The sequence below is a fragment of the Protopterus annectens genome, chromosome 8.part0, assembly GCF_019279795.1.
Source record: "Protopterus annectens isolate FY-2018-M chromosome 8.part0, PAN1.0, whole genome shotgun sequence".
Taxonomy (NCBI): Eukaryota; Metazoa; Chordata; order Ceratodontiformes; family Protopteridae; genus Protopterus; species Protopterus annectens.
The window spans coordinates 1,926,303,219-1,926,317,232 of NC_056741.1; the positions used below are offsets into that span (position 1 = coordinate 1,926,303,219).

The window sequence follows — 14,014 nt, forward strand, 5'->3', positions numbered from 1 at the left end:
GAGAGCCAGTGGCAATTTAGATTGGCAGCTATGTTTGCACCAGGTTTAAATGACTATGTATCACTTGCACCTATGTTACAAGAAAGAGCCAATAATATATAGGATTAATTGTGTGTTTTTCAATAGTATTAGTTTAAGGTGTTTTTTATTAGATTAACACAACATGGATAGAAATTAATGGATTTTAATTTAAGAATTTTAAAGTTTATTCTTGTATTCAAATCTATTATTAAATTATTTATTATTAATATTTTTTAAGTAAAGTGAAAGTATATCTATGTATATGACAAATGTTATACAACAAATATTTAGTGGTTAATTTATAGGACGCAAAACAGTAGTTTATACAAGAATGTTTTTAAACGTATTTTTGGTTATATCTTTTTAAATTAATTAATGGTGATGTCATCACAATTTAGTATATAAATGTATTTAATTGGTGCTTTTGTTTTATTTCTGAAGAAGTCTCGATTGGAGATGAAAGCGCTAAAATGGTTTATTAAAGTACTTCTATTTTATCTCTGTGTGTATTCGTCAGTACACGTTTTTTTTAAAAATATCAGTGGTTCCGTACAAGGTTTCGGCTATTTTTTTGTTTTAGTATCTGGTTTTTGGTTACGTTTACTATGTTTAATGCAGTTTACTGAACATAAAGTAGCTATGAAAAATATTGCTTACCTTGCAAGCTTGTGTCCATGATTCACTTTACTGTATCATCATCAGAGGAATTTCTATACTTCTCATTGTTCAAGTTTTGATGTTGCTCCCTTCATTATTTAATACGGCCATCCTACGCTGTCCACAGTCACTTTCTTTTTTGTCCTTTTCTTGCATTTATTTTTCTGTTTTTGCGGTCATTTTTCATTCTTTCTGTATTCCTGCCTTCTGCTTTGCCATCCATCATAAATGTTTCCATCCAGTTTTTCCTTCAGTTGCGCAGTAGTCATCTAGAATATCCCCGTACTGCCTTCCCATTTCATTGGAGCTCTCTCTTGTTGATCGATCTCTATTAATCTGATTTTGTGCCTGAATATCCCTCTTCTACTAATTTTTACTTCGCTGCTTTGTCTCTCTTCACTTATCTGTGTACTTGCCTCTGTCATTTATTTCCTGCTGGTCTCTCTAAATGGCATGTTGTTCCTCTGAACTTCCCGGTCTTGTCTTCTGACCTGTGGAGTTTTGGCATTTGATATTACACACATTCCCTGTGTCTCTGTATCAACTCTCCTGTGTCTGAGGCTGTTCTCCCAGTCTCTCTCTCTCAGTGCAAATTTGTATTGCTTGTGTTAGTTGTTTGTAGTATGTTGGGTTAAAGTTATGAATGTTCTTCATATTGTGTCCTGAACAATTCCCCTTCCTCCTTTATTTCCAGAATTGCAGGGTTATTCAATCATGCAGCCGTTACATTCATTTAGCTCATTTAATATCAGTATAGCTTCCCTAATCCTATAAAGTGTTTTGGAATAATCATCAACCAGCTTTACAAACATCCCTGCAAATGGGATAACTGTGGCTTTTTGCTTGCCTTATTTCATTTTTGCATAATAGGAGTAGAAGCTGGCCAAAACATGTCTGGGTCTGTTTTCTCCAGCTGCTTCTTGCTATCCTGCTCTGTAGTCTATTCTTTTGGTGTCGCTTGATTTTGTGGTAATACAGATCATGTCCTTCATGGATGCATCTGCAGTCATAACAACTGGGTTGTCCTGTCGTCAGGCAGCCCTTCAGTCGGCCGGATTCCAAAGTCCGGGTCCGGCTTCGGCTGATGTCGCACTTCACCCGACGTCATCTCTGTTGGTCTTCGGGTATAAAGGCATCAGCCGACACCATTTTCCTCAGTCTTTCTTGCCGCGTGGCGCCCGAAGCAGAAGCTGTTCGCAAGTGCCGGTCGGTCGGATCCAGAGATTACTTCTACCGAATACTACTTCGAAGACTTCTAAAGCTAAGTACCCCGTTGGGGACTCTTTCTTGCCTCAGCCGATGTCAGAAAAAGTTAATAATTGTTTAACCTGTGGGAAACAAATACCTCATAAAGATTTCCACTCTTATTGTCTGCCTTGTTTAGGCCCAGCCCACGACGTAGCAGCCTGTTCGGCCTGTGCTTCCTTCAACCCACGAACGCTTAGGCGTCGGTCGGAGTTTGCAGAACAGTTTTTCGGTTCTGATTTTGCGTACATTATGCCGTCGGATCCTCCGACTACCCAATCTGCCAAAAAACGCAGAGATAAAGACCGACACTCGCGGTCCGCGGTTTCGGCCGAAACCATGGTTAAGCAAACCGCGAGTGTCTCGGTTTCGGCCGAAACCGAGAAAACTGATCTAGGTACAGCTGAATCTATCTCTACAACTGAGGCCCCTGCTACCACTCTTGAATCGGCCACAGAAAATTTATCCACTACGGTGGTTGCCACTGACTTATCAGACACCATTCCCTTGGATGTCTCTACCCCAGCACGTGGTGCTGCTAGGCCTCCAGCAGCCATGTCCATTAAGGCCTTCGCCAGGGCTAAAGCAGCCAAGACTACTAAAACAGTGCCAGTTAAACCCCCCACAACCAGGCCCTCTTCTAGTTCTCAAATGCTTACCTTGGCAGAAGATTTAATTTCATTAATTAGAGGATCTCAATCTCACCCAGACAGGGCCTCTCAGCCCCAGAGAAGAGACCTAGGGCAGAGCCCCTGAGCCAGTGTCCTCTGATGATTCTGCTGATGAATCAGACATAACTGACCAGCCAGAGGCTCCTTTCTCCAATTTTGAAGATTCTGATGCTGAAGAATCCATTCCAGCTGCTTCCCACCAGAAGAACTCTCCTTTGGGGATAACTTACATGCCATGCGAGAGCAGTTCCAATGGCAGCAACAGGATTTTTCAGACTCCAGAAAAAGACTTAGGACCTTTCTGCACCTTCCACAGCACAGACCCTTAGCTATACCTCCTGTTCTCTCTGTGGTGGATGATGCTTTCAATGATGTCTGCTCCGCTCCAGATTCTTTACCCCCAGCACCTGCCAAACCAGACAGATTTTACAGGGTGCCAGATACTCATCACCACCTTTACAAGGCCCCACTTGCAGACCCCGAAACTATATCCCAGGGTCCCAAGGCAGTAGCCGCGACCATTGCTAAAAACCCTATTCCTTCTGAAAGGGAAGCAAGGTCATTAGACAGATGGGGTAAAAAGGTCTACACTTCAGCTACTCTCTCAACTAGAGCTTTAAACTGTCAGTTTCACATGATACAATACCAAGAGTTTATGCTTGATCAGTTAACTAAAAAGCTAACCACTGATGAATCTCTTGATAAGAAATATGTATTAGAAATGGTAAATAACATACAACAGGTTAGTAACCATTCCTTAAAATGTGGCTATGATGCACTGGAGGCTTCATTTAGATCAGCCATGACTGGCACAGTGATAAGAAGGCATGCATGGCTAAAGGAGCAAGCTTTACCGGATCATGTTAAAGCTAAGTTGCTAGATGCTCCTATGGATAAGACAAGTTTGTTTGGTACACCTGCCCAGCAGGTTATGAAGAAAATGGAAGAAAAGGCAAAATCTGTTCAAACGGTTAAAGATTTCTTGCAGGTTCAACCCCCAAGGTTTAGCAGGAACTGGCCTGCCAAAATTGGTCCTTTCCTGACTCCACAAGATCTCAAAGGGGCAGGAATAGACGCGTTCCAGAGGCAGAAACCAATCCAGAGGAGGTGCCTACAGAGGACGACAGTGGCAAGGTAACAACAGAGGCACAGACACAACCACTGCCACTACATCAACACAACCACAGTGACTTAACCCTAAATCCGCCTACCAGGGAACAAATAGCAGCACCTCTAGGCGGAAAGTTAACCTTATTTTCAAAGAACTGGCACTACATAACAAAAGACAAGTGGATTTTACGAACCATAGATCAAGGTTACCGGTTCCACTTCCACACTTTACCAGTCAAAAGAGGAATGCCAAATCTACCTCCAAATCAAAAAACAGAGGCTCTACAACAGATAATGGAGTTAGCAAACATGAGAGCTGTGGAAAGAGTGCCAACAGCAGAGCAAGGAAAGGGGTTCTACTCCAGACTATTCCTAGTTCCAAGAAAGGAAAGAAGTTGGAGACCAATTCTCGACCTGTCCACCTTAAATACATACATCATTGTCCCAAAATTCAAAATGCTGACCCTACAGCAACTTCTTCCCATGCTGGGCAAGGAGTGTTGGCTGGTAACTCTAGATCTCAAGGAGGCATACCTGCACGTCCCCATTCGACCAATCTGCAGAAGATACCTCAGATTTCTTGCAGGATCAGAGCACTATCAATTCTCAGCATTGCCCTTTGGCTTATCTACTGCGCCCAGAGTATTCACAAAATGCCTGGCATCAGTAATCGCCCATTGCAGACTACAGGGAATTCAAATTTACCCATACCTGGACGACTGCCTGCTACAAGGGGACAACAAAAGCAAGCTGACAACAGATTTACAAAGGGTCATTTACTTGCTACAAGCACTGGGATACACAGTCAATTTACAAAAGTCAAGGCTGATACCATCCCAAACAAGAACATTCCTGGGCGCGGAATTGGACACAGTAAAACAAATGGCATTCCTAACTACAGAAAAACAAAAAGAACTCCCTCTTTACTTCTTGGCACTAACAAAACTGAACAAGTTAACAGCAAGAAAAGTACTGCAGGCCTTGGGCTTCATGGCATCATGCATAATCTTGGTCCCATTTGCCAGACTACATATGAGAAAACTACAGTGGTACCTAAAGAATTTATGGTCCCAACACAGGCACAGCCTAGAAACAGAAATCCCACTAATTCCATGCTTAAAACAGGAGTTCCTATGGTGGGCTCAGGCATGCCAGTCAAACCCAGGCCTACCCTTTCGCAGATGTCAAGCAAGCCAGACCATCACAACAGACGCTTCAGACCTAGGATGGGGGCCCACATGCTGGACAAATGCGTGCAAGGATTGTGGACACAGGATCAACTTCACCTGCACATCAACCTAAAAGAAATGCTGGCAGTAAAACTGGCAATCCAAAAGTTCAGACCATTTCTCAAAGAGGGCCAGTTGATGATAAGGACAGACAACACCACAGTCATGTGGTACATCAACAAACAGGGAGGCACTCATTCATACCCCTATGCAGAATGACTTTGGAGCTGTGGACCCTGGCACTCAGCTACAACATCCAGTTACAGGCAATATTTGTACCGGGAAAAGAAAATACTCTAGCAGACATATTAAGCAGAACCACATCGGATGCCCACGAATGGAAGCTGCACCCGGACATCTTCAAGACCATCTCAAAGAAATGGGGAATGCCTCAGATAGATCTATTCGCATCACCTCTCAATCACCAGCTCAAAAAATTCTGCACAAGGACATTCCACCCACTAGCATGGAAAGTGGATTCACTCTCCTTCAGCTGGAAAGGCCTAACAGCATATGCATTCCCACCTCTTCCCTTGATACACAAAGTACTACTAAAAATCAAGGAAGAACGTCCAAGGATAATCCTGATAGCTCCAAACTGGCCAAGACAACACTGGTACCCACTGCTGCGGAGCATGTCTCAGAACAATATGTGGCCAATACCCCTGATGCCTTTGATGTTAACTCAGAACAACTACAGCATCATACATCCAAACCTAAAAACGTTGCAACTGACTGCATGGAACATCACATAGCAGCAGCTAATCCAGAACTTTCCCAAAGAGTTAAAGACATTATTCTTGAAGCACGCAGACCTTCAACAAGAAGGAACTATGCTGGAAAATGGAAAAGGTTTGTCATTTGGAGTACTGAAAGAGGAAAAGATGTGTCAAACATAGATATGCCTAACATTCTGGAGTATCTGGCCGAACTTCTGCATTCAGGCCTGTCCTACTCCTCCATCAAGATACATGCATCAGCTATTTCAGCAGAATACAGCTTTGATCCACCTGTTTTTTCGCACCCTTTGCTCAGGCAGTTCCTCAGAGGAATCAAGAATGTAAAACCCCCAAGGAAACCACCATTACCAGCTTGGGACTTGAACTTTGTGCTAGAAAAGTTGACACTATCACCATTTGAACCAGCAGCAACAGCAGACCTACAACACCTGTCATGGAAAACTGCTTTCCTACTGGCAATTACTTCAGCAAGGAGGGTTTCAGAACTACAGGCCTTAATGGCGGTGCAACCCTTCCTAATCTTCCACCAAGATAGAGTGTCCATGAGGACTAATCCTACATTTATGCCTAAGGTGGTATCCAGAGTGTCTTTAAACCAGGCAATCCACCTACCTACCTTCTTTCCCAACCCACAAAACAGAGGGAAAGAATACTGCATACCTTGGATGTACATAGACAGCTACGCTACTACTTGGACAGAACAAAAGTAGCAGAAAGACTGACCAACTTTTGTAGCCTATGCAACAGGAAGGGAAGGAAAAGCTATTTCCAAACAGACAATCTCCAAATGGATAGGAAATTGCATACGATTCTGTTACTCCTTCCATGGAAAACCAATTCCACAGAACATAAGACCTCATTCTACAAGGGCAACAGCCACTACCACAGCCTTCTTACGAGGAGTGGCAACCAAAGACATTATTGAGGCGGCTACTTGGACCTCCGTGCATACATTTGCCAAGCATTATAATTTGCCTCTATATTCCAGATCCCGAGCAGGGTTTGCCACTGCTGTACTGCAAGGGATCCTAAACACACCATAATCTACTTTTATCCTCCTCCGGCTAGTTGGCTATGGTATTCTACCCAGTTGTTATGACTGCAGATGCATCCATGAAGGACATAGTACAGTTTTGTACCTACCATAAATGTAGATGTCCGAACTGGATAGCATCTGCAGTCAGGATTACCCTCCCTCCTTCCCCTCTGTGGTACTCCTAGGGTGTTTACCCTCCTAATAGCTAGCTGGTGGGGGGGGGGTCTTTTATGGTGTATTTGTTTGTATATATGTACATACATGCTTATTTTTGTGTTTACCTCTATCTTTTTGGAAACATTGGCATCTATCCAAATTTTAGCCTTCAAGAGGGCTACTGGCATCTGGGGCAAGAAACACTGAGGAAAATGGCGTCGGCTGATGCCTTTATACCCGAAGACCAACAGAGATGACGTCGGGTGAAGTGCGACATCAGCCGAAGCCGGACCCGGACTTTGGAATCCGGCCGACTGAAGGGCTGCCTGACGACAGGACAACCCAGTTGTTATGACTGCAGATGCTATCCAGTTCGGACATCTACATTTATGGTAGGTACAAAACTGTACTTTTTCTGTAATAGCTGCTATACAAACTGCTCTAGTTCACTGTCATCCACGCTCTTATATTTCAGCTATCCTCATGTTCTTTCTCGAGTGATTTTCAAGGTCATTCTCTCTTCTCCTTGCCTTTTATATTATTTCTATTAGCCGCTATATTATTGGTTCTGTCCCTGCAGCTCAGCTTTAATCACTGCTTTATCTTCTTACAGATCTTGCACTTTTCCCTGTTTCTTTTCATTTATTTGTTGGCCTGTTTGTTTCAAAGAGCTTGCACCCTGTCCTACTGTGATTATATTTTCAAACAAAATGCACAGTCGTTCCTCTGTTTTCATATTTTAAAGCAGCTATTTGTTCCCCCTTTAGTTACTGCTCATTTATATTTTTGGGGTTGTTTTTCTTCCTGGGAACACTTTTTTTATCCAAATTTCTGCATGTCCTGTCTGGAGCTTTGTTCTTAGACGGCCATCTTGGCCCGGCTTTATAGTGAGACTAATGATTTGACGGCTATTTCAACTTTAGAATCAGAATGTTTACCTGATTTTTCACAATTGGTCTTGTTCTTGTACATCTCGTTATCTGCAGCAGTATATGTTCTTTGTTATGGACTGAATCAAAGAATTCAGAGGTAGAAATCGTGAATGAGTGGTCTGCACTCTGACATGGAAAAATAAAATCCACCCGGCAGGCGTACTATGTAGTAAGTTGAACTGAAACAAGACTGGCTTTGATTGCATACTGTTAGGTCTTAAGACATCTTTTCTAGAATAGTTTGAGTAGTTCAGATGTTTTGACCGGCTATACATTTGTGTGCGTTTCGATAGTGCTTTCCATCATTTCACCTGAGAAATTTGCAGACTCTGTATAGGCATTGTTAGGGGGTTTCAAGCATTAAGGAATAATTAAAAATTCACGACTTTTATTGGACCAGGAATTGGTGTAAGTACTCAACACCAATCAGGCTATGGTTAGCTAGAAGTAGCTTCTGTCTTGTGATCTTTTTATGAATTGTTTTTAAACAAGTGTACATTTACACTGACTGGTAATTTGGACAGTACATATGAGAATCTCTTAAGTGATTTAAAAAAATGTAAGTCTTTTTTTAATTGCTATTTGGGTTGTATATCTTCCTAATGTGATTAGATTTACCATTAATTTTAGATCTAGTAGATAATTTGTGTACATTTTCGGGATTTAAAGAATAGCATTACATTTTAGTTTTTCTAAATTAGAGTTGCATTTCAGTTTTTCTAAATTAAAGTTGTATGTCAGAATCTCTAAATATTTTGCCTTTAATGTGTTATGGTCACCCATCAAGTTTTTATCACCTTTCTGTATTTTACATTCTATTTTGTCAATGTCTTCTTAAGCTGTTTAGCTCCTTGTCCAGTTTTTATCTTAATGTTGTACCAACATAATATTTTTCTTTTTAAGTAGGAATATCCTCCCCACACACACACAGATGTGTGTGTGTGTGGATATATATATATATATATATATATATATATATATATATATATATATATATATATATATATATATGGGCTTACTTTACATAATTGATCCATACTTTGCTGAAACTTTTTGCACAGATGTAAAGAGCAAACATTTAATGAAGCGAACGTTCACATCAGCAAAATGTTCCCCAGTGAAAGGAAGCAGTTGGCAAGTGTTAGGAAATTGCCCTTTTCCCCACTGTAGTGCGATCCTGGAGTAGGTATATATAATTGGGGGTGTGGGGTGCAGTCCCAACCTGGGTGGGTTTGACATACTGCAATGTGCATTTCGTTCGTACGATGGCCAAGTGCTTCCTTTCTCTTTGGTATCTTTTGCTGATTTGAACATTTGCTTTATTGAACATTTACTCTTTTCATCTCTACAAAGAGTTTCAGTGAAATGTAATTCAATTGTGACAGACCCATATATATATATATATATATATATATATATATATATATATATATATATATATATTTTTTTTTTTTTTATTTATATAGTGATAGACAGCTATAGAGATGGCTATAGATAGAGATGGCTATAGATACAGATATGAATGACACTTTTCCATTATTTATATCAAGGAAATGCTGGATTTCATTAATTAACCATTCCTTAAATTTTTTAATTGTGTTATACATGCTGGAATTCTTCTGAAAGATATAAGTTTTTAGTCAGATTCCAAATGTAATAGCATTATGAGCAGACAAAGGATATGAAACTACTATTGCTTCCCCAAGCTAGATTCTAAATCATTTGAGAGAGAGTGAAACTACCAATTCTTGATTGTGTACCATGTCTGAGAATAATATGTAAATAACGAGTTTGGCTCTGAATATTCAATTATCTTTCACATTATATAATTCAAGAAATTCTAACAGAGCTTCGGTAACAGTGGATTTCTTACATTTATTAGCAGCATTTAGATATCACTCAGTATACAATTAAAATCTCCTGCCATAGTTAAACCTCTTTTTGATTTTTGAATTACTTCCTCTGACTGCTTTCTGACCATTTTAAGTCCAATCTCTGGTATCCAGTAAATGTTTACAAATGTTGAAACTTTATATAACTCCAATGTTACTAAACAAAATATTCCATTGTATCTTTGTATTTAATATTCTAGGTATTGGTAAGGAGTTTTCTTTTTCCCATAAAATTGCACCTCCCATTCTGTTCTGAGTATAGAGTATTGATTCTGTCAGTCTGTATCAAATTAGTTTCCTGTAAACAAAAAATAATAATTTCAACTTTGAATAGCTTTTAAATATTTGTTTAAACTACCCCTTTTACATCTGTTATTTAAACCACTAATATTAGTAAAGATACAGTTCATATGTGTCATGTAGAAAGGCGACACTTATGTCTTGTTAACTTATATGGGTTAAGATTCTTTCATATAACTTAAATTTTTATGTAAACTTTGCATGTAATGTTTCAGATGCATCAAAAATATAAAGTGAAATAGCGTTTAAAATGTGAAATTAAAACTGAAATATAACTTGTAACCTTCATTCATCAGAGTTTAAAACTCCATGTTTGAATAGTTCATCTGTCCAAATGTACCACCTTCTCTCCAAAATCAGAGTTTAGCTTTCTGATGCTACCAGTAAATATTATGAAAGAAAATTAAATAAACCATTAAATTATTAACTTTAAAAATCATTAATTTTTTTAATATAAATTTATCTATTTAAACAGTTAATAATATTGTGTAGTTTCTTTCTTAAAAATCTGTTTTATAATCCTGCACTCAAAATAATGTCCAAAAAGGGTGATGGCATGTCAGCGGCTTCTAAAAATGTACAAACCAATTTCTGTAATCAAGCTTTGTCAGTGTAAGTGGGCAGATTACACTGACAAAGCTTAATTAATGAAACCAGTTTGTGTTAGAAGCCTGCTGCATTTGGTTTTCTGGATATCTCTTTTATATCTGTGCACCAGTGGCAATATTTGTACTTTGTGTCTGTGTATATGTGCACATGTATGTGTGTGTGTGTGTGTGTATATGTGTATATATATATATATATATGTGTGTGTGTGTGTGTGTGTATATATATATATATATATATATATATATATATATATATATATATATATATAGCGTTTATATTACCTCGTCGACATTTTACTGCATCGAAGCAATAAATGTCGAACACAATTGATCGATACAGTAAAATATCGAACGAGTATAAAAAAAACCAAAAAAGAACCAAAAAAAAAACTAAAGGGCATAGGCTATGCCCCCCCCACACCCCCCACTATTTAAATATACCAACTCCGAGACTGCACTACATTGAGGTAAACGGAAACCCCCCCCTACGGAGATTTCCGTTTACCTGGCCAATATTCTTCACTTTCACTATTTTCGTGCCAACAATATCAGATTTGATATTGTCAGCTTGTAACAATACAATATAGACCCTACACATATATATATATATATATATATATATATATATATATATATATATATATATATATATATATATTATACGTGTTTTCATTTTCAAAATGCAGTTATATATAATCTTACTCATTTTTGTTATACATATCACATTTTAACAAAAACGCAAGTACAGTTCTAGTACAGCTAATTTTATTTTCCCTGCATTTTCCTGTTTTACCTTTCGCGTAGTAAATGTTTGTGTTTTGTTGAACAGGATACCTACCTGAATTTAACTCCCATTTTCAGTGAAGGACCAGGGCAAAACACTCTAGCAAGTACTGCTTAAGTAAGGCTGCATTACATCAAAAAAGCTCAATATACATGAAATTAGGTAAAGATGTTTACTGTGCACAAGTACATATTGTGAAATGTATGTAGAATACCAAGGAGTAGTGCATGCGTTATAGATTTGATTAAATCATATTTAAAAAATATTGGAAACCAAACAAGCATTGTGTTATGAAGAATATGGAAAAGAATGTGTTCAATACATAGCAATAGGCAGCTTAGGTATTTACAAAATATAAGTAAAGAAAATTTATTTATTTATTTTTATTTATTGACATTTGTTGACTGGGAAAGTCCACTGGGTTAGAAGCCCATTTTCAGTGGAGGCCCAGGGAGAAAAAATCCATAGTTAAACATAGCAACAAAAAGCTATACAATTATAATAAAAGCAGTAGTACAGAAAGTATAGGGTTGAAAATGGATGCATATGGAATGTTCAAAAGTAATAGACTTTAGTAATGTATAACATACTTTCAAACCATATGGTAGTAGTCCATGAACTTAATACAATGATGCATATCATTGGTGGGAGAAAAAAGTTTGTGAGGAAGGTGGATATCAGAGAGGGTTGGAAACAGGTTCTTGGTGGAATATATATATTCCAGTGTATACAAGAGGAGGAACACACTGTAACAAAGAATTTATTTTTACATCAGATTTCATCCTTAACTTTTTTTTAGGCCTGTTTAAAGTTGGGCACTTTACTTTATTAATTTATACTGATCCTTCTCAGACACTGGGAGCAAATAGTGGTCCAAAATTGGAGCTTAACAGTGGTCACACACTACTGATTGTTTTTGAAGTCATCTAGTCATACATTCACCTTACATACCTTGAAGTTTTTCTATCTCTCTTTATTTTTGATAAGTGTTTATTAGATATGAATCAATATGAAAATCTTAAGGTGGTGTCTCTTTTAGTGGTGTATTTCCTGTTCAAACTGGCATAAATGTGGACCTGCATCATTTCTACAAAGCTCATAGTGGACAAGGGTATGCCTTTTGTCAGTATTCCTGGAAAGCAGTACTGCCTATCAGTAATGTTTTATTTTCTGTTTTGCCATAGACAAGACATTCGTTCCAGCTTTGAGATTGATGTGGAGGTATATAGCCTGGTAAGTAGCAGAAAAAAATGATGCATGTTTTTCTCCTCTTTTATGTGGACAACTTTTTATCGGAGGGTACAGTTTGCTAAACAATTGCATTTTTTATATCGTGCTGCTTCCTCTCAAAACATTCCTTGCAAGAGGAGTCTTTGGCAGACTAGAACTAACCTAATATATAAAATGAAACATGCTTTACCAGTTTTCATTACCTTCGTTATTAAGCACTGAATGTCAGGACGCAATTTTGCAGAAGAATCCTAATTATGAATCTCTGCGGCAAAGCAGTAACTGAAATTAGTGTTTTAAACTACTGGAGATGTAGCTATACTACAAGTATTTTATTCCTGGAACTAGAGCAAAACACATTTTCTCAGATATGTAGATGTTTGTTTATTGGTTATAAGTGCATGTACGCACTATACATACATATGTGTATGTATATATATATATATATATATATATATATATGTGTGTGTATGTGTATATATATATATATATATATATATATATATATACACACACACACATATATATATATATATATATATATATATATATATATATATATATATATATATATACACATATATATATATATATATATATATATATATATATGTGTGTGTGTGTGTATGCTTAAACAGTGCATTATTCATTTAAGTAGTGTACAAATGTCTCTTTTGGCGGGGCAACTCAATATTTTCTATATGTATGTTAAATTACACATAATTACAGGCTAATGCTTGTAGCATATAGCCCTAACATTTTGCAAATTAAATTACTTCAGTTAATACTTTAAGTTATGAGGACAGATTAAGGAATTTAAAGTTCACTGTACATTTCCATAGATTTGACCTGATCTCGATATATAAATGCATATATGATACCACAAATGCAGCAACTTTGGGCATTCTGGTTAGCAAAAATGGGAAGGGATTTAACAAAAACTTTACTCACTTTGGTTCTTGCTGATGAAGCTGTAAAAGGGGATGCAGTATTTAAAAACAAGGCAGGTAAAATAATTTTGTCTACTCTTGTATGAATGGCAGATGATATGAGTGCTTTCAAAATGCTTGGCCTGTTAGACATAACATCCTGGAGATTGGCTTATGTCTAAGGAGGTCCTTAGCCATCTTAATATTTAGAAAACCCCTGTGCTGTACTGCATTGCATTTGCACATACACAACATAAATGAGAAACCTTAAGATCTGATAGTGGGAGGACCTCTGCAGTGTGTTTAATGTATGTAGTTTCCTTGTATGCAAACTTGAACATTGTTGTGTTTCCCTGTTTGATACTTTGAGTACACATTCTCATAGTTTCCGTGTGGATTCCAGATCTTTAGCCAAGACCAGCATTATTGCATAGCTTGTACTGCTCGAGGAAAGAGCATGATGCCAATCTCTGC

General features: G+C 37.9%; 1 protein-coding gene across 4 annotated transcripts in view; it reads left to right on the top strand.

The window, feature by feature from the left end:
• Positions 1 to 14,014, top strand: part of LOC122809727 (anillin-like) — a 1,124,352-nt gene that overhangs the window by 862,758 nt on the left and 247,580 nt on the right. For all 4 annotated transcript variants that reach the window (XM_044081431.1, XM_044081433.1, XM_044081432.1 and 1 more), the window contains exon 15: positions 12,566 to 12,614. In XM_044081431.1, the coding sequence (XP_043937366.1) occupies positions 12,566 to 12,614 (49 nt within the window). The remainder of the gene's footprint in view (positions 1 to 12,565; positions 12,615 to 14,014) is intronic.